Source organism: Microcaecilia unicolor, chromosome 7 (genome assembly GCF_901765095.1).
Source record: "Microcaecilia unicolor chromosome 7, aMicUni1.1, whole genome shotgun sequence".
Taxonomy (NCBI): domain Eukaryota; kingdom Metazoa; phylum Chordata; class Amphibia; order Gymnophiona; family Siphonopidae; genus Microcaecilia; species Microcaecilia unicolor.
In genome coordinates, this window is record NC_044037.1 from 129,195,855 (window position 1) to 129,217,375 (window position 21,521).

General features: G+C 43.3%; 1 protein-coding gene across 1 annotated transcript in view; it reads left to right on the plus strand.

Moving 5' to 3' along the window:
• The window catches only part of COL6A1 (collagen type VI alpha 1 chain), a 422,434-nt gene that overhangs the window by 226,018 nt on the left and 174,895 nt on the right, over nt 1-21,521 (plus strand). Inside the window, 4 exon segments of the mRNA XM_030210386.1 lie at nt 3,413-3,475; nt 10,088-10,138; nt 10,673-10,708; nt 13,352-13,414. Of these exon segments, the coding sequence (XP_030066246.1) occupies nt 3,413-3,475; nt 10,088-10,138; nt 10,673-10,708; nt 13,352-13,414 (213 nt within the window).

Below are 21,521 nucleotides of genomic sequence, written 5' to 3' on the forward strand. Positions count from 1 at the left end.
CCGCCTAATGCAAGTCTAAGATCATCCTTCCAAAAAAGATTTAATAAAATAATGCATTTTTAAAAGTTTCTTAAGTTGTTGTCTATTTGAACAAAGTCTTAAATGACTAGGTAAATGATTCCATAAGTTAGCTCCAGCAATGGAAAAAGGAAAAATTATGTTCTTACCTGATAATTTTCTTTCCTTTAATCATACCATACCAGTCCAGACTAGTGGGTTGTGTCCATCTACCAGCGGAAGGAGACAGAGAAAATAGTTCCAAGTAAACTGCCCCTTAAGGGTATCGTGCAGCCTGGAATGTTCAGTATTTTGAATAGCCAAGCAATGGTGCCCTGAACTCTAGAAGAAAACACAGTTAATACCAAACAGGCAAACTCTTGGAGCCAGTATGCAGAACCTCACTGTTCCTGCTCGGCCGAAGGCAACTGCAACCTCCTCTCACAGTAAAGTAAGCGGGAGGGAATGGTCCATACCAAGCTTGCCCAAGCGCATAGAGATCTACCCCTGAATCCGAGGAAAGAACTCCATGATCCCAAGTAACAGAAGTTATACTGAGCTGGCACAACAACAAGTGGCAGGAGACTGAGTAGAGAAGATGAAGTAGGCAGTGCTTGTCAGACCTGTGAGTTCTTGTACCAAGTAGAGCACTGCCAAGCCCGGTACTCGGACCAGGTTCTGCTTGGCGGCCGGACAACCCCGGGTTTCACCTGCGCTGACCGCCATTCCCCAGAGGTTCAGCCCCTAGGTGCAGGCGGCCTGCAGGGCTTATGAGATGGAGCAGGAAGTGGGGTGATGAACGTGATGGCCAGACAGGCAGCAGGCAAGAGAGTGATCCAGGTACAGGCAGAGTCAGTAGGCAGGCAGTCGGTATGAGAGTAATCCAGGTACAGGCAAGGTCAGTAGGCCGGCAGCAGACACAAGAGTAATCCAGGTACAGGCAAGGTCAGTAGACAGGCAGCAGACACAAAAGTAATCCAGGTACAGGCAAGGGCAGTAGGCAGGCAGCAGACACAAGAGTAATCCAGGTACAGGCAAGGTCAGTAGGCAGGCAGCAGACACGAGAGTAATCCAGGTACAAGCAGAGTCAGCAATGAAGAAAAGGTAGAGGAGAAGCACACTACTGAGCAAGTAACACCTACCAAAGTAGAAGCTGAAGCGAGGAGTCTAGGGAGAGCTCAGCTGATAAAGTGCTGGCGTCTGACATCAGCAGGGAGAAGGGGCACAGCCATAGGACAAGAGCAGGGGAAAGAGGAACTGGAAGACCAATAGGAGAGAAGCAAGGGAAGCCAGGCAGAGGAAGAGCAGACCCAGGTGGGTGGAAGCAAAGCAATCAAGGAGCCTGGAAGCCAGGCAGAGAGAGAGAGAGAGAGAGAGAGAGCAGAGCCAGGTGCAAGGCAGCAAAGCAATCAAGGAGCCTGCAGCCAGAGAAGAACTACACACACATGGCTCAGGGCTGTGCCAGTCAAGTGTGCATGTCGACGGGACCCTGTGCAGCCCGAGGACGCCGCTTGCATTGAGGTAGGAGACATGACAGTGCTGTAGGACATCCCACCATACTGAAGCATCATGGAACAGCCAGGGATAGCTAAAGAAAACAAGATTCTGACAGACTTTAGCCAGGGAGGGCATCTGGACTGTTCTGGTATGATTAAAGGAAAGAAAATTATCAGGTAAGAACATAATTTTTCCTTCCTTGTCATCTATACCAGACCAGTCCAGACTAATGGGATGTAGCAAAGCAGTTTCCCAAAGATGGCGGGAGAAAAGAAGAATGCAGAAGGTTGAAAATCAGCAAAGCTATATACACAGCAAAAAATATCTGAACCACCAGGCTACCAAAATGGAACAGAGTTAGATACTAGAAAAGGAACTGAAGCCATAGGACATAAAACAAACATCCCGAACAAAAGAAAACTATGTACCTCTGTTTCGAGTGTAGCAAAAGAAGCAGCAAAGATACACATGCCAAAGGACCCCCCTTGGAAGGAAGGCAACAGTCAAATCCAAGGAACAAGGAGAAGAACCGTCTCTCCTAGACCAGGATCCACTTCTCCAAACCCTGGCAGGACAGAGACTAACTCCCAAACCTGCCGGTCCATCCTGAGTCCAAGATGGTCGGAGGAAGCGACCCTAACAAGTACTAGGAGTATGCAACCCCATACAGTGTGCCACACTTCATAGAAGAAAATGGAGCAAGGCCCAGGAACCTCCCAGACCTGCACCTAGTGAGAGAATCATAGAAGAAAATGGAGCAAGGCCCAGGAACCTCCCAGACCTGCACCTAGTGAGAGAATCATACTCCACAGAACAAGATGAGACTCCAGAGCCGAGAGAACCAGCTAACTGGAGCGCTTGTCTCTCCAGGAGAACCATGAAGAAAAGGGCAGCAGCATACCAAGGTACAAGCGTAGAAAGATAGTACTCCTAAACCAGCTCGCTCTGGACTTAGGGATGAAAGAACAGAGCCAAGAGAACAAAAGGAGAGCAAAAGAAAGAGAGTTGAGAGCCACACTGCAGAGAAAAGACCCCAAGGTGCCAAGAAGGAGCAAAAGACAAATTCAAACTCAAGCAATGGATATCACCCTAGCTGGCAGATGAGGAACTCAGGACCACTGAGTATCATGTAAAACTAGCCCCAACACGGCTACCAGCACACCCCTGGCTCCACTGTCAACAGAAGAATCTGGGATAGGAGCTACCAGCCAGCAATCCAGAGCAGCTGCACGATTCGTCTACCATCCGCTAGGAGACAGAGAAAATATTGAACATTCCAGGCTGCATGATACCCTTAAGGGGCGGTTTACTTGGAACTATTTTCTCTGTCTCCTTCCGCTGGTAGATGGACACAACCCATTAGTCTGGACTGGTCTGGTATAGATGACAAGGAAACATCATTACATGTATCAACAAAATGACAAGCTGGGACACACAACTGAGCAGTAGCCCAGCAGTAGTTCCTGTTTGGTGTGCAGCAAGCATGTGGTGGGCTTACTGCCCCTTAGTAAAAGGGCCACTAACAGCATAGTGCCTGCACTGGTTGGTACATAGTCAAAGCATTCTTAAAATACAATGAAACTGTGAAGTAAATCCGCTGATGAATCATAACCAAAACTTGGAGAGAGCCCAGCTGTTGTATTTCTGTAATGAAAGTGTTTATGTCTCTGAAGATACTGAATGTTCCAATTGCTTTTTAAGTATATATGCTGTGGAATTCTTTATGTGCTATTAGTGCTGTTATCAGAATGCAGAAAGGCAGAAATTCAGCATGTGATTCAGTTTTCACAGGTACATTTTATTCCTACCTCTTCCAGATTTTCTTATGGGAAATGTGGTTTCTGGACATAGGCCATGGGCTGACTCAGTTCTTCAGTTTTAATTTTGTTAAAATCACATTTCTGCTTTTCTTCTCTAGGGCCCTAAAGGACCCAGAGGACCACAAGGATTACCAGGGGATCTTGGTGTGATAGGGGAAAGGGTGAGTATGCTTCTCAACACACTGTTCATGGGACAAACTCTCCTTTCATCTTCCTTTGTCTATGATGTGCTTTCTAGCATGCTCTGTTAAGGGCAAACATTCTTTTGCCACAGATTTTATCTGTTTTTGATGCTTTCCATATCCTATAAAACTGGATAACTGCCAGTGCGGATGTTCTTGTGTTTGCATCAGAAAACAGCTGCTGTTAGTCTGCAATCTGAAATTCTCTTTCTACACAGTGTCTGGACAAAAAGGGACCCCCCCCCCCCCAATATTTTTCCAAATAACCCCAAAACGTCCTACTACAGAATTGTTTGCCTAAAATTCAAGACATTTCTGAGTACTTTATTTTTCAACAGAATGAAGCTCCAGTGCATCAAGCTCACAAAACAGTTGAACTCTTAATTAATGAAACCCCAGAATTCATTGAGCCAACAGCTCAATAGTTATTGTCCATGTATCCTTTCTCCTCTCGCCTCCTGTCTTTTCCATTCCCTCCCTCACTAGATCTATCTCTGACATACTTAGGGCCCTGTTTACTAAGGTGCACTAGCATTTTTAGCACGCACTAAAATTTAGTACACGCTAATGATAGACGCCCATATATTTCTATGGATTTCCCTATCGTTAGTGCTTGCTAATTTTTAGCGCACTGAAAATGGTAGTGCACCTGCAGCGTGCTTAGTAAACAGGGCCCTCACTCTTTTTCTCTTCTGCCAAACTCCAATTTCATCCTCTTTCTCACTCTCCCCCATACTTGTAGCCATCTAGCTTCTGTTCTCCCTCCTACAACTATCCCATCTAGCTTTTACTCTCCCTCCCCCTATAGAGTTCCATCCAGCTTCTACTTTCCTTCCTCCTGAATACTATTGACCTTCTACTCTCCCCTCCCACAAGTCCCATTCAGCTTGTGCTTTTGCTCCCCCCCTTCGAGTTCCATCCAGCTTCTACTCTGCCTCCCCCATTCACTCCCTCCCCACACAGTTCCCATCCATCTTCTACTCTGTTCTTCCTCACTCCCCTCCACCATTTGCATCTTCCTCTCCCAATGGTGCTAACCAACTGAACTGAGCTGTGTAGGTTTCAGGAGCTGGGCCACCCTTTTCTTGGACTTTCTGGCCTGAACAGAGCTCTGAGGTACTGTGCACCTTGGTTTCTCCACATGCCTTGCTGGCCTCATGCTCCTGCCTCCTCCTTAGCACACCTCTATGGTCTGCTGAAGCGGACATCACTGTGGGGACGAAGTGATTGAGGGACAGGCAGCAGCAGCCAATGACCTTTTATACTTCACTTTTTGAAATGGTATGGGCTGTGCAGTGGTGCAGTCAGCTGCAGCCATGGTGTGTGGCATGGTGTGAGCTGCTGGTATCAATGTGATGTAGTCACATTGAGGTAGAGAAAGAAAGAGGTAACAGTGGTAATTTTATATACTTGGTGAGGTCAGGGCACCGTGTACCCCCTGGGTTATATGCACCACATCTTAGGAATTTCTGTCATATAGCATTCATTGTGGGCCAACCATAACTAGTGTCTTTGGGATATTGAATGTAAACATCTTCTGTATACATCTACATATGAATCTACTCTTTCAACCTTCTACATCAGGCACTGCAGTCCAGTCTGCAGAAGCTGGACAGCGCCACCACCTTGCTTCTGAATTTGTGAAGAAATTAGTAAATAAAACAGAATTTATTAAAGACAAATGTTAGTAATATCAGTTGAAAAATATTTGTCCTGTAGACACAATCGGTCAGGAATTGTTTTCTATTATCTTAATGCTTCTGAAGCCATTGTATGTGCTAGTATTCTGATCTTCGCAGCAGACACAAAGGGCTTCCTAAACTTGCTTGCCAGTTACATGGTGGCTCCTTATAAGGTCTACATTTTCAATCACAAGAATGTAATGTTACTAACAACAGTCACAAAACATGAAGAAATATATATCATTTGTTTACCTGGGTTCAACTAGGCAGCAGACTAGGGAATGTGATGGATGGGTTAGAGCTATTCCTGTTATTGCTGTGTTGGGTTGATACAGGGATATTGTTAAGGGAAGGAATTCTATGCAGCAGTTTTGAGTGGCAAAATAGTTTAAGATTATTAGTTTCTTGCCCATCAGTTCAATAAAGTAGACTCTGGTCCTTGAAAACTCATGCCAAAATAAATGTGACACCTGCCTCTGTCAATTTTGCCCATCAGTCACATCTTTGGCTGTGTCTGTAGATAATATAAGACCTTAATGTTTAATTGGTACTTGATATACCGCTTTTCTAAGAAGGTCAAAGTGGCTCACAATTACAATATTAAAAACACAGCAAAGAACAGAACTCCATTTTATGACAAGAAAGACACATTCAACAAGAGCTTTATTCATACTATAAAATAATACTTTCCTTCTTTTTTTTTTTTAACTGCACTCATACTGTATTACAGGGGAAAACACCATTAAAGTGCTCAATCTGAAGGGCCATTAAAAGCTAGGTAAAAGAAATGGGTTTTCAACAGGGTTTTAAAATGCAATAATGAGATTTCTGATCTAAGTTCTGAAGGCATGCTATTCTATAAGCAAGGAGATGAAAAATAAAAGGCTGCTGCTCTGGTGGATTCATGGTGTGCAGCCCTAGTGGAAGGTAGAACCAAATGATTGAAGTCTAATGATTAGAGCACCCAAGCCAGATTATAGGGGATAATTGCAGAGGATAAGTAGGGGGGTTTACCTGTATGCAAAACCTTATGGGTAAGGAGGAGAATTTTAAATTATATTCGATATTTTACCAGAAGCCAATGAAGTTGTTGTAAGAAAGGAATAATATAGTCAAATTTCTTTATTTTGCAGAGTAATCTAGCAGAGGTACTGTGCAAAGACTGTAATTGACATATTTGAAAATGTGGAAGGCATTATAGATCATATTGCAGTAGTCTAGCCGTGATGTAACATATGCGTGAATCAAAGTTTGAAGAGAGGTAGAATGTAGTACAAGATGGAACAAAGACGGTGTAACTAAAAAAATACTGTCCTGATGACATATGAGATCTGCTTATTGAAAGAAAGACTAGTGCCTATGATAATACTAAGATACCTAAAAGAGTCGACTGCTGGAATTAGAAGACCAAATAGGAAAGGAACTATAAAGGGTGTAGGCTGAGTTCCAGTAATCCAACAGGTAGTAGTTTTTGCAGGATTAAGAACAAGCTTATGTGACGAAAGCTATTCTGAAACTGAAAGAAGTGCTGATTGCAATGGGGTTAAATCTGGGGCTAGTCCTGATGTGAGAAAAATAATAAGAATGTCCTCAGCATAAATTTAGAAATGCTCGCTCTGTTTTGTATATGAATGTAAGGCAATGAGTAATAAAGGGGAATTTTTTTTAATTAAGGGAAACAAAAATTCATTTTGTATCTCAGAGTCTTGGCATAACTGTAATTGTGTAAATGCAGCAGGGATGCTCATTACTGACAGTATTCTGTAAATTATGTGCATAAGTGGGAATCTCATGCTCCACCCATGTACATGCCCCCTTGCATTTATGTTCTCTGCCCATGCTTTTACAGAATAGCACTTAACTACACTTCTAGCACTTTCGTGGGTAAGTGTACTCTTATAAGTGCTAGTATTCTATATATTTACATGTGCAAGGGTGACCTAAATGCAGATACCCAGTTAGAGAAGTGCCCTTCACTAGTTTATGGACATGGATGGGGCTTTTTGTTAATATGTAGGCTACCTGATAAAAGTCAGCATTTGATTTGCTAGACTGTTGAAATACTTGCAAGTGCAAGGTTTATCTTAGATACTTTAGTAGTTCTTAGGGATTTCAATACCAATGTAGAAGTTAATGTGATTAGTGTTAGTGAATATTTGAATGTGTTGGTTGCTTTGAGTTTTGCACAAATGATGGAGGGTTCCACACATCATGTAAAGAATTCATTGGACATGCTTCTTCTTCTTAATTTCCACAGGGAAAGGAGCAGAATTGAAAGATCTTGTAATTATTCCAGTCACCTGGTCAGATCATTGGTTGCTGCTGTTTCAGATTTTAGGATGGGATCTGGTGTGTGTAGTTAGGCAGAAGTTGAGAAGCAGGTTAGATGCAGAATTATGATTACTTCTATGAGAGTTGGCCTAAACTAAATATATAGCACTAGCACATTGACCGCAGTGCACATATATTCAGTGCTTCTGCTTATACATAAAGCAGCGCTGAATATACAGAATAAGTTAAAGACTGCAGCTATTTTTTAAATATTTTCCAGTTGCCAAGCTATTTTTTAAATATTTTCCAGTTGCCAAGCTGGCTAAATACCAGACTGTTTCTTTTCTGAAAGATTCAGAGACTATCTATATAAATTTCCTTCAATATAGCCAACTCACTTTTTTTTATCCTAATGCCTTTGTCTTGGCCTTCCTGTCTGTAACTGCAAATATTCTGTTTCAATTGTATAGGGCTGATATTGCAATATTTCTGATGTATGAATATTCTACTGTGCTGTTTTGATGTTTACTGTACTGATATTGTATCATATTATTGCTATTGCTATAATTTAATTTATCTATTTCCAAGTTTGCCACACTGTTTCAATTGTACATTATGCTGAAGGGGTGAACAAACATGTGGATAAAGGTGAGCCGGTTGATATTGTGTATCTGGATTTTCAGAAGGCCTTTGACAAAGTACCTCATGAAAGACTCCAGAGGAAATTGGAGAGTCATGGGATAGGAGGTAGTGTTCTATTGTGAATTAAAAACTGGTTAAAAGATAGAAAACAGAGAGTAGGGTTAAATGGTCAGTATTCTCAATGGAGAAGGGTAGTTAGTGGGGTTCCTCAGGGGTCTGTGCTGGGGCCGCTGCTTTTTAACATATTTATAAATGACCTTGAGATGGGAGTAACTAGTGAGATATTTAAATTTGCTGATGACACAAAGGTATTCAAAGTCGTTAAATCGCGGGAGGATTGTGAAAAATTACAAGAGGACCTTACGAGACTGGGAGTCTAAATGGCGGATGACGTTTAATGTGAGCAAGTGCAAAGTGATGCATGTGGAAAAGAGGAACCCGAATTATAGCTATGTCATGCAAGGTTCCACGTTAGGAGTCATAGACCAAGAAAGGGATCTAGGTGTCGTTGTTGATGATACATTGAAACCTTCTGCTCAGTGTGCTGCTGCAGCTAAGAAAGCAAATAGAATGTTAGGTATTATTAGAAAAGGAATGAAAAACTAAAATGAGGATGTTATATTGCGTTTGTATCGCTCCATGGTGCGACCACACCTCGAATATTGTGTTCAATTCTGGTCGTTTTGCAGAGGAGTTTAATGAGCTTGTTCCGTTCTTCCTTCTTTAAAATACAAAAACCTTTTTAGAAGAGAGGAGACCCAAGAGAATTTTGTTTTATCATTCACCTTGGAGCACATACTTCAAGCCGTACTCTCCGAGGTTTTAAAGACCTCTGAGGCAGGCCTTTTGGGCCGAAACACGGCCGTGTCGGGTCATTTTTTATGAAAATTTCGTCATTTTTTATGTGAATAAACATATTTGGTATCCTCATTCAATTTCCTCACTTTTTTCTCCACATCTCACGGTTTCGTGAGGGTTTTTGCCTCCTGTTTGTTTCATCGCCACATCTCAAAACAAATGTGGTGGAATTAGTAAAGGTGCAGGGAAGAACGATCAAAATGATAAAAGGGATGGGACGACTTCCTTATGAGGAAAGGCTAAAGAAGCTAGGGCTCTTCAGTTTGGAGAAAAGGTGGCTGAGGGGAGATATGATAGAGGTCTATAAAATAATGAGTGAAGTTGAACGGGTAGATGTGAAGCATTTGTTTATGCTTTCCAAAAATACTAGGACTAGGGGGCATGCGATGAAGCTACAATGTAGTAAATTTAAAACGAATTGGAGAAAATGTTTCTTCACTCAACGTGCAATTAAACTCTGGAATTCATTGCCAGAGAATGTGGAAAAGGCGGTTAGTGGAGTTTAAAAAAAGGTTTGGACGGCTTCCTAAAGGAAAAGTCCATAGACCATTATTAAATGGACTTAGGAAAATCCACTATTTCTGAGATAAGCAGTATAAAATGTTTTGTACTTTTTTGGGATCTTGCCAGGTATTTGTGACCTGGATTGGTCACTGTTGGAAACAGGATGCTGGGCTTGATGGACCTTTTGGTCTGTCCCAGTGTGGCAACACTTATATACTTATGTAGTTATATTGTTACTACAATGTAAATTGAATTTGTCCATTCATGCTTACCATTCACCACCTTGGGTGAATCTCTTAATAAAGGCCATTAATAAATCTTATATAAATAAGTAAATGCATCAGCAAGAATCTAAAAAAAATGCATGCCTTCACATTTATTGAATTAACTAATAAACTAATTAGTTCACTATTGTTTTATTAATAGATAAGTAATTCATTGGTTGAATAGATAATTCATTGTTCTGAGTAACCCTTTTGAACCTGGGTAAATCTGTGTCATGTAAGCTGCTCTCTAGGATGAAAAGATTACTAGTTTTGACAGGTGCTTGTTGATTGGTAGATTGATAAAATATCTGAACACTTAAGTGATTAGTTTTTGATTCACTTTATGGATTTTTGGTTCTTGTTCTTAGGGTGAAGATGGTTTCCCTGGAAATGGCACTGAGGGATTCCCAGGTTTTCAAGTAAGTTAGTTACAAGGAAATTTAATACTGTTGGGGGTCGATATCCAATGTGATTTAACAGGCCAGAATGGCTCCTGGCTGGTTAAACTTCCTGTTCGGGGCTAACTGGTCATTTTCAGTGGTACTTAACCAGTTAGTACTGCTGAAAACAACTGATTAGTGCTGAACTCAAAAATGGTTATTTTGGGGGGAGTTCTGGGGGCAATGTCAGTAGTTGGCTGTTTAAGTGCTGATATTCAGAATGTCACCTGTCAGGTTAACCGTATAAATAGGACCCACATAAGTCAGTCCTTTCTTTATGTGGTAACCCATAGCTGGTTAAGTGCTGAATATTGCACTTAACCAGCTATATGTTAGCTGACTCTACAAACATGGAAATTTAATGCCAATGCCCAGACATAATCCAGCATTGAATTTTGGGTTTAGCACCGGCAGTGGTCAGCAAAATGCTGATCGTTGCTGGCTGAATATTGGGCCCATCATGTTTAAAAAAGTAACAGCTGTGCTCACCATCATGTTGTATTTTTCTCTCAGGGATATCCAGGTGCCAGAGGTGACCGAGGAGTCAATGTAAGTCCTTTTTTTTCCATAGTATCACATTGAGCTAATGAAGAGTAGGTTTAGTAGGTACCTTACAGAGAATGGAAGCCAATAATTAACTTTTAAAGGGATTCCCCCAAAAATGAGAATATTTGCTGATTTTGTGCTGGAGCAATATTCTTTTCCAATAAATAAAAGAATCTTGCAGAATACTACATACTGAAAGATAATAATTGCCTTCAGTTGCATATATGGGCAGTTCTATCTTTTACCTGAAAATCTTGATTTATTGCGAGTGTTCTCAACTCAGTCCGTAGGACATACGTAGAGGGGCATAATCGAAAGGGGTGGGGAAACCTGTATTATTGAAACGAGATGGGCGTCCATTTTTCGTTTCAATAATATGGTCGGGGACGCCCAAATCTTGACATTTAGGTTGTCCTTAGAGATGGTTGTCCTTAGACTTAGTCGTTTCTGATTTTCGTCAATAATGGAAACTAAGGATGCCTAGCTCAGAAACGACCAAATGCAAGCCCTTTGGTCATGGGAGGAGCTAGCATTCGTAGTGCACTGGTCCCAGGACACCAACCGGGCACCCTAGGGTGGCACTGCAGTGGACTTCAGAAAAAGCTCCCAGGTACATAGCTCCCTTACCTTGTGTGTTGAGCCCCCCAAAACCCACTACCCACAACTGTACACCACTACCAAAGCCCTTACGGGTGAAGGGGGGCACCTAGATGTGGGTACAGTGGGTTTCTGGTGGATTTTGGAGGGCTCACATTTACTACCACAAGTGTAACAGGTAGGGGAGGGGGGGTTGGGCCTGGGTCTGCCTGCCTGAACTGCACTGCACTGAACCCACTAAAACTGCTCCAGGGACCTGCATACTGTTGCGATGTACCTGAGTATGACATTTGAGGCTGGCACAAAATATTTTTAATGATTTGTTTTAGGGTGGGAGGGGGTTAGTGACCACTGGGGGAGTAAGGGGAGGTCATCCTCAATTCCCTCCGGTGGTCATCTGGTCAGTTTGGGCACCTTTTTGTGCCTTGGTCGTAAAAAAAGCTGGACCAGGTAAAGTCGTCCAAGTGCTCATCAGGGACGCCCTTTTTTTCCATTATGGATCGAGGACGCCCATGTGTTAGGCACGCCCAAGTCTCACCTTCGCTACGCCTCCAACACGCCCCTGTGAACTTTGGTCATCCCCGCAACGGAAAGCAGTTGGGGACGCCCAAAATCGACTTTCGATTATACCGATTTGGGTGACCCTGTGAGAAGGACGCCCATCTTCCGATTTGTGTCAAAAGATGGGCGTCCTGTTTCGAAAATAACCAGGCTAGTCAGTTATATTTTCAGGATATCCACAATGAATATACATGAGAGAAATTTTCATATACTGCCTCCATTCTATGCAAATCTATCTCATGCATATTCATTGTGTGTATTCTGAAAACCTGACTGGCCATGTGTGTCTGAGGACTGGGTTGAGAACCCCTGATTTTATATCAAGGAGATGATTTCTTCTGTATCATACCATGCAGCAGTAGAGTAACCATAGTTGGAGCACCTAGTGATCCCATTTGGTAGGAGGTCAAAAATGACATTTGTACAACAGGACTAATGTAATGACATTAATTTCATGAAAAGGACAAAAAAGACATCAGCTTAGGTTTAACTCTTGTTTCTAGAATAGCTTCATCTCTGTCTGGCTGAGGAAAGAGTTATACAAATTAACTGTTCCTTTATCACTTGGTTTCTTTTGTAGCTATGATGTGGAGGAGTAGCTTAATGCAGTGGCGTACCAAGGGGGGGGGGCAGTGGGGGCGGTCTGCCCTGGGTGCACGCCACTGGGGGGTGCCGCGGCGTGCGCCTGTCAGCTGAGTTCGCTAACTTTGCTGCAGCTCCCTCTGCCCCGGAACAGGTTACTTCCGGCCGGGGCAGAGGGAGCTGCAGCGAAGTTAGTGAACTCAGCTGACAGGCGCGCGCCGCGGCACCCCCCCCAGCGGCATGCACCCGGGGGGGGGGGTGTCATTTCGCCGGGGGGGGGGGGGGCGCATTGGCGATCCACCCCGGGTGTCATGCAGGCTAGGATCGCCACTGGCTTAATGGTTAGTGCAGTGGGCTAAGAACCAGGGGAATTGAGTTCAAGTCCTACTGTTGCTCCTTGTGACCCTAGGCAATTCACCTAACCCATTATAATGTGCTGTTGGACAGCAGTGTTTCCCAAATGGATTGCTTTGCAGCCACCTCGGTTGCTCAGTGTCTTTGTTTGAACACTATTGTGACCCCGAAACATGGACCGTGTTGAGTCCCTTGTATCCAAGAAGCAAATAAAGCTTCTTTTAAATTACCATCTTCTGTGTTGGATTGTCCTCCTTCACACTTGTACTTTTTATGTAGAGGTTGTTCCTCTTTGCTGTGCCTGACTTCTGAAGAGGTAAAATGATGGTGGGGGAGGGGGTTCCTAGTAGGGCAGCCCACAAATATATGTTTGCCTAGGGCCCAATACAATTTAAGCAGGCACTGGGTCTGCCTGTTCCTTCCCCTTAAACTGGCTCCAAAGCTCCACTTCCTTTTTGTCTACAAATTAAAGCCTGGTGTGTGTATGTTATTTGGAGATAATGCTTTCCTCCTTGTCAACAATTTTCATAAGTGTTTTCTGATTCTCTACAGGGCACTAAAGGTTACCTTGGCCCCAAAGGAGATGAAGGTGAACCTGGTGATCCTGGAGATGATGTAAGTAGATAAGAAAGAAATTCTTTGGTTAAATGATATTTTATTTTATACTTCAGATTTTTAGTAGTTGTACTAATCCTGGAGAAAGTATGAATCTTTGTAGAAAGGATCCTTGGTCCCCAAAATTCATGCAATACTCCATTTATTGTTTGATTTCAATTAAAAGTATCATAACCTACATAAATCCCTATTTTCTTTATTTTTAGAGGTCTTTTTATTAGAAGCTCAGCTTCTCAAGCATAAAGGTCCAAACAGGAACCTCTAATTTATATATATTTATCTACAGTATATCTATCTATCTATCTATCTATCTATCTATCTATCTATCTATCTATCTATCTATCTATCTATCTATCTATCGAAACTCCTAACTTGTTCCTCAACCCCGCCCCCATATTCCCTTCCTTCTTCACCAGACTAAGTAAGAAAACAAATGAGCAATGAATGTCCATAAACAAACTCTATGAACAATGAGTAAGAAAGGGTTTCCATATGCACTCCCATTTAGCCAGGTCTTGTTAAGCTGTGCTATGGTCTTTTCTATATCAGCTACAAACCAAAGTTTTATAATCCATTTATAGGCAGGTGGAAGAGTTTACAATTTCCAGGCCGTAGCCAGAGTGAGTCGTGCTGCATAAAGACAATATTGGATAAGATGTTGCTATCTCAAGCATGCTCCCAGAACCAGTCTATTAAGCAAGTAGATCCCCAGGTCCCATGGTATCTCAAGATCCAACCTAGATTTCAGCTTATATTGCACCATCTTCCAATAAGCATGCACCTTGAGGCATGTCCACCAAATGAGTCCCATAGATCCTCTCTCAACCACATTTTCTCCAACAAAGTGCTGAAACAGGAAAAATGTGAGTCTGGCAGGAGGAAGATACCATTGATACAGTAATTTAACCCCATTCTCTTGAATGTTAACTGATCTAGACAAGTGTGGCAATGCCACTTCCATTGCCTTCCAATCACACTCCTCATATCAAGTAACTAGCTTAGCTTCCCATTTAACTCTATGAGACAGATCAAGGGGCAGGCTGTCCCTAAAACAACGATACAGCACTGAAGTTAATTTATAAGGATTATGAAAATCTTCACACAAATCTTCCAGGAAAGTGTTTTCCTGCGTGACAACAGGCTTAATAGATTTCAAAGTTAAGAAATGAGTGAGCTGCAAATAAGCAAAAAAAATGATCACTTGGTGGCAAATGATAGTTGCGAGCCAGCTCTTCAAAAGGTATCAAGTCAGCGTCATCAAAAAATTGCAACCAGGAACTAACTGCATCAGACACTAGCCTGCTCCAACAGAATCCACAGCTTATGAGTATGGACTTGAAATCACTTAGTGGTTGTACGCACCTGAGCCACTTGATGATAGACAAGTGGGGCACACTAAGGTTCTCCTGTTTCTTAAAAAGCACTAGGCAAGAAGTCTGCAAGATCCAGAACAGCAGAAAAGAAAAGTAGACCCACGTAGTGAAATAAAACAAAATTTATTCAATGCAGATACATAATATCAGCCTACAACTTTGCTCTAACCACCCATCATGGCCATGTTTCACCCTCTCAAGGGCTGTGTCCGAGGCTTAACATGAAACCAGCATGAACAGTCCAATGTTTTCCCTGACTGGTTAGTGCAGTGCAGCATAAAGAATAAGGCTCACAAACAGTGAGCTGTTTTTCCCAAGCAGCTGCAGCCTGACATACAGGCTACTCACAAATGATTGAATAATTTGCATTCGTGAGCAGTCTGTATGTCAGGCTGCAGCTGCTTGGAAAGGCAGCTCATTGTTTGTGAGTATTATTCTTTGTGCTGCACTACACTAACCAGACAGGGAAAACATTGGACTGTTCCTATTGGTTTCATGTTAAGCTCCTGACGCAGCTCTTGAGAGGGTGAAACATGGCCATGTTGGACGGTTAGAGGAAAGTTGTACGCTGATTTTATGTATCTGCGTTGAATACATTTTTTTCACACATGGGTCTGCTTTTCTTTTCTGCTCCCCTGTTTCCTATACCTATAAAGAATGCTATGAGGCAATCTCAGACATTTGTTATTCTATATAAAGTGTGCTATGCGATTTTGAAGGTAAGAAACAAATGCTCTAGTCAAAGGTACAGGCAAAACTTGAAATAAATATAAGAGCCTAGGTAAAATGATGGTGGGGGAGGGGGTTCTTAGTAGGGCAGCCCACAAATATATGTTTGCCTAGGGCCCAATACAATTTAAGCAGGTAGAAGATTCATTTTTATCGAGGTTATTCGACTAAACCAGGAAAGGGACAAGTGATTCCAGTGATCAAGGTCAAGCTTTAATTCATGCAATAATGCAGGATAATTTGCTTGAAAGAAACCAGAATAGTCCGTGATTATGTAAACACCCAAATATTTAATTTCATTGGCCACCCATTTAAAAGATTGCTGAAGAGCCTGTTGAAGAGCACTGTCCAAATTAACATTAAAAGCTTCAGACATACTCATGTTAACTTTAAATCCTGAGATTGCTGAGTATCTTTTTAAGAGAGAGATAATAGGTTTGGAAATGAGACAAGGGGATTTGTAAGTGATAGAAGCAATTTTGTACTCAGTATCACCCATACAAAGTCCACAAACATCCAGAATGTCACAAACAACACTTGCCAATGGTTCCATCACCAGTGCAAAAAGCAGGGGAGACAGAGGACAACCCTGTAAAGACCCCCTGCTCATTTCAAACTGTTGAAAATTACCCCTATTAATGCACATGCAGGCCTGAGACTTAGCATAGAATGCCGAGATCCAGGCCTGAAAATGAGAGTCCAGGCCAAATTTGAACGGATCTACAGCCATAAAAGGCCAGTGGATGTGGTTGAAGGCCTTCTCAGCATCAATGTTGAGAAGGCACATTGGTGTTTGAGTGGAATGAGCAATCGTGACCAGGTAAATTGTTCTACGAATGTTATCATAGGCTTGCCTACCTAGACTAAAGCCTACTTGGCCAGGATTGATCAAAGAAGGTAGGATTGCAGCACGCTTTTTGGCCAAAATCTTCTCCAAAATTTTACATCTGTGTTCAACACTGAGATAGGGTGATAGGACTGGCACACCATTAGATCTTTCTGCTGTTAGGGATCATTGCAATCCAAGCCTCCATTAAAGACAGTGGCAAGGGGCAATCTAAATGAACAGCATTTAGTAAGTAATGGAGCAAGCTTGGAAGTGAAAGTTTTATAAAGTTCCCCTGAAAAAACATCTAATCTTATGATTAGGTACGGATTTAATAACTTGTAGCATTTCTTTAACCGTGATTTCTGCATCCAGAGAAGCATGTTGTGCAGTTGCTAAAGCTGGAAGAGCAAGCCAGACAAATAAGAATCAATGGCCACCAAGTCAATCCCAGAGTCCACCTTATATAATTCACTGTAATATTCCCTATCCTGTATCTGAGTGGTACAGGTCAGAGGTGTAGCTAGGTTTTGATGTCTAGGGCAGCAGACTTTTGTAAAATAGGCACCAGACATGGGCATAGTTTGACTGTTTCATTTGGGGAGGGGGGGGGGGGGCAAAGGGTGTAGATTGGCACATTTGCATGTTCATTTGCATATGTACATCTCATACATATCCATTAAGGCTATTTAAAAAACAACAACAACTAACACACACATGCACCAGATTAAAGTGCTGAATTTCTACCTTTGTTGTCTGAGCATTCTATTTTTCTAGGTGGGCTGGTCCTAGTCTCTTTTCCACTTTTCATGTGTCAGTTTTCTCCTAAATTCTTTTCCAGGTTGGCTTTTCCATTTCTTTGCTCTTCTCTTGTCTTCTTCCTGTCCTTCTCTGCATCTGTCTGGCACTGATCTTTCATTTTATGTTTTCCCCCACTTTTCTCTCACTCTTTATTCCTTAGTATCCATCTACCTACTGGCTTTGACCATCTCCCTCTCATTCCCTTTCCAGCACTCCTGTTCCCCCCTCTATCTCTCCCTTACCCAGTCTCCTAAATTCCTCTCCCATCTTTCACCCACTTCATTACTCCTCAATTCCCATCCTCTGTACTCACCCTCTTTGCCCTCATCTACCCTCCACTTCATTTCATCACCCTATCGGTCCCAGCTCCATCCATGTCTCCTTCCCTCCCTTGCCTCCAAGGTCACTCTTCAGTCTGTTACAACTATACCCCATGCACAATAACTTCTCTTTCACCATCTTTTTAACCCCTTTCTACCCTAACTCAACTCTCTTCAGAAACTCATCCCCTTTTCCTATACCCCTCACCAGTACCCCAATCCCTTTTCAATGCCTCTTATCCTCTCTCCAGTCTTCCAGGTCATTCACATTATTTCTCAACCTTTACCACATCATCCCCTTTTCTTGCCCTCCTTCTCATATCCCTATTTTCACATTCTGCTTCTTCCCCGCTCCCACCCCCCAGTCCCATCCATCTTCTGCTGCTTCCCTCTGCCCCACCTCTCCCAGTCCCATCCATCTTCTGCTCCTTACCTCTGCTCACCACCCCTCCCAGCCCCATCCATCTCCTGCTCCTTCCCTCTGCCTGGATCCAGCATCTCCTCATTCCTCCCCTTGCCCCCCACCAAAGGTCTGGTATCTCCTCCTTGTTTCCCTTGCCTCCTACAATCCCATCAAGTCTGACATAAAGAAGGTTGAAGAAAACAGGAGAGGGGATGATAACATCACAAAGTTGAAGCCAATTAAGTTAGTTTATGTTTCCCTCTTCCCTGTGTAGCCATTATCTAGTACATTCAAAACAAAGCATGCAAACCTATGAGCTGCTACATTCTTGTTGTTGTTGTTTATTGTTGGTAGCATTTTTATTTAATCTCACTTATTTTCAAACATGCTGGCTTGTGCAGCATATGGATGTACCCAGAGGAAGTATTGGTTTCATCGATTAGAGTACTAATTTGTTCTACATTTTAAATCAGTATCATTTGGAGGGGCTGGCTATAGGGGCTCCCCCTGTATTCATGCAGAGATGTTAGTAAAGGGCCACCAAGTGACCAAAACAGACATCATTTGCAGAAGCGGCGCTATCTAAAGTCTGCAATGACCTCTTCCTTGCCAAATCCAATGGCCACTACTCCATCCTCATCCTCCTCGACCTATCCGCCACTTTTGACACTGTCAATCACAATTTACTTCTTGCCACACTGTCCTCATTTGGGTTCCAGGGCTCTGTCCTCTCCTGGTTCTCCTCTTATCTCTCCCACCATACCTTCAGAGTACATTCTCATGGTTCTTCCTCCACCCCTATCCTGCTCTCTGTTGGAGTTCCTCAGGGATCTGTCCTTGGACCCCTTCTTTTTTCAATCTACACCTCTTCCCTGGGCTTGCTGATCTCATCTCATGGTTTCCAATATCATCTTTATGCTGACGACACCCAGCTTTATCTCTCAACACCAGACATCACTGCGGAAACCCAGGCCAAAGTATCAGCCTGCTTATCCGACATTGCTGCCTGGATGTCCAACCGCCACCTGAAACTAAACATGGCCAAGACCGAGCTTATTGTCTTCCCACCCAAACCCACTTCTTCTCTCCTTCCACTCTCTATCTCAGTTGATAACATGCTCATCCTCCCCGTCTCATCTGCCCGCAACCTCGGAGTCATCTTCGACTCCTCCCTCTCCTTCTCTGCGCATATCAGCAGATAGCCTCTATAACATCAGCAAAATTCGCCCTTTCCTCTCTGAGCACACCACCCGCACTCTCATCCACTCTCTCATTACCTCTCACCTTGACTACTGCAACCTACTCCTCACTGGCCTCCCACTTACCCATCTATCCCCCCTTCAATCCGTTCAGAACTCTGCTGCACATCTTATCTTCCGCCTGGACCGATATACTCATATCACCTCTCTCATCAAGTCACTTCACTGGCTTCCGATCAGGTACCGCATACAGTTCAAGCTTCTCCTTCTAACCTACAAATGCACTGAGTCCACAGCCCCCCTTACCTCTCTACCCTCATCTCCCCTTACGTTCCTACCCATAACCTCCGCTCTCAAGACAAATCACTCCTTTCAGTACCCTTCTCCACCATCTCCAACTTCAGGCTCCGCCCTTTCTGCCTCGCCTCACCCCATGCTTGGAATAAACTCCCTGAGCCCATACGCCAGGCCCCCTCCCTGCCCATCTTCAAATCCTTGCTTAAAGCCCACCTCTTCAATGTCGCCTTCGGCACCTAACCACTATACCTCTATTCAGGAAATCTAGACTGCCTCAATTTGACATTTCGTCCTGTAGATTGTAAGCTCCTGTGAGCAGGGACTGTCCTTCTTTGTTAAACTGTACAGCGCTGCGTAACCCTAGTAGCGCTCTAGAAATGTTAAGTAGTAGTAGTATGTGATTCCATGTGCCCTAATGAAAGGAGACTTTAATTCTATTTCCATTATTTCAATAAATTCCATCTTTATAACACCAGGCTTCCCAATGGCAGATTACAGAAACAGATGAACAGTTAAGATCAAGAAACAGAATATTCTCACTGAAATTTCTCCATCTGTATTGTACAGAAAAGTGCAGAAAAATGGGCACAAAATACAGAGATAACTGCTTGTTTCTACCATACATAACATAGTAACATAGTAGATGATGGCAGAAAAAGACCTGCACGGTCCATCCAGTCTGCCCAACAAGATAACTCATATTTGCTACTTTTTGTGTATACCCTACTTTGATTTGTACCTGTGCTCTTCAGGGCACAGACCGTATAAGTCTGCCCAGCACTATCCCTGCCTCCCAACCACCAGCCCCACCTCCCAACCACTGGCTTCCCATATCTAGATTTAAATATCATGAAATAAAAATTGAACATTACTAAAAGCTGTTTTAGTGATGTTCAATTATTATTTCATGGTATTTAAATCTAGATATGGGAAGCTTTCAAATAAATTAAAAAGCTGTCAAATAAGTAAAAAAGAAAACAAAATCTTTTGTCCTCCAGCTTTGAAGGCACTGCCTAATGCTTATCCAACTGGAAGCTTTAGACTTTTTACAGATGAACCTCGCATTTATTTTTAATAATCTTTTGCTATTGCTTTAGCACACACACAGCATGCACCGGGGAACGGTCCCTGGACCCTTCTTACTTTACCCCTACAGCCAAGCCAGCCGTCAAAGAAGAACAGCTCTCATTCATCAGCTTTACAAAGCCAAGGCCAAGCGCCACCGCTGAACAGTTGGGCTGCAGCAGTGCAGCCTGCCCTGCATCGACCATACACTGGGCGATGCAGAACGTGCGCTGAAGAGCACCCTGGCCTGGGCCCCGCGTGCCCCCACATTGTTGCCTGCCTGCCTGCACTGCTTGAAGCCAGGAAAGGAGGAGGAAAGAATGTCATCGAGACAGCTCACAATGGCCGCTGCAGCTCCGGTTGAGCATCTCTCTGAACGACGTTCTCCTTCTCCTGGCTTCAAGCACTTCTGCATGCAGCTTAGTGTGGGGATGGGAGATGGGGAGTGTGCAGACACCGGGCGGCTCACAGCAGCAGTCTGTTGTTCTTCACTTTTGATGCATTGGCAGGCAGGTGACGACGACGACGATGATCATCTGCATCATTCCTGCTCTGGAACTGGCAGTGGCACCACGTGCATGTGGGAAGGTGGGAGCGCATGCACCTAGGCGGCACTGTCACAGTGCCACCGCGTGCAAGCGGGAAGGTGGGGTGCATTCATGCGCATAGGCAACTTTTTTTGAGAAATTGATTTAGGGGAACAACTGCTCCCTCTGCGCCCCACCTAGCTACGCCACTGGTACAGGTCAATAAAATGCCAGATCTGTCTTTGATTTTATATATGCTTCTATCAGTCTGTTGTCTACACAGGTACGATGCCAACATAATACTTATCTTGTTATTTTTCTCATAAACTTGATGTTGCAGCCTGGCAGAGACATCGGCCACTTTTTCTGTGTAGTAGCTACCTAAATCAATCTGGCAGCCTGTAGCTGCCGAAAAACAGATTCAGAGCCTGTAAGTTTATGTTGTTGCTCTCAGCCAGTGGCAGCCCAACCATTAGGCCGTCTTTCGGGAGCAGCATCTCCCCCTTCCTTCCTCCACCCCATTCCCCAACTTTACCTTCTTTCTTCATGTTCCAATAGCTGGTGGTG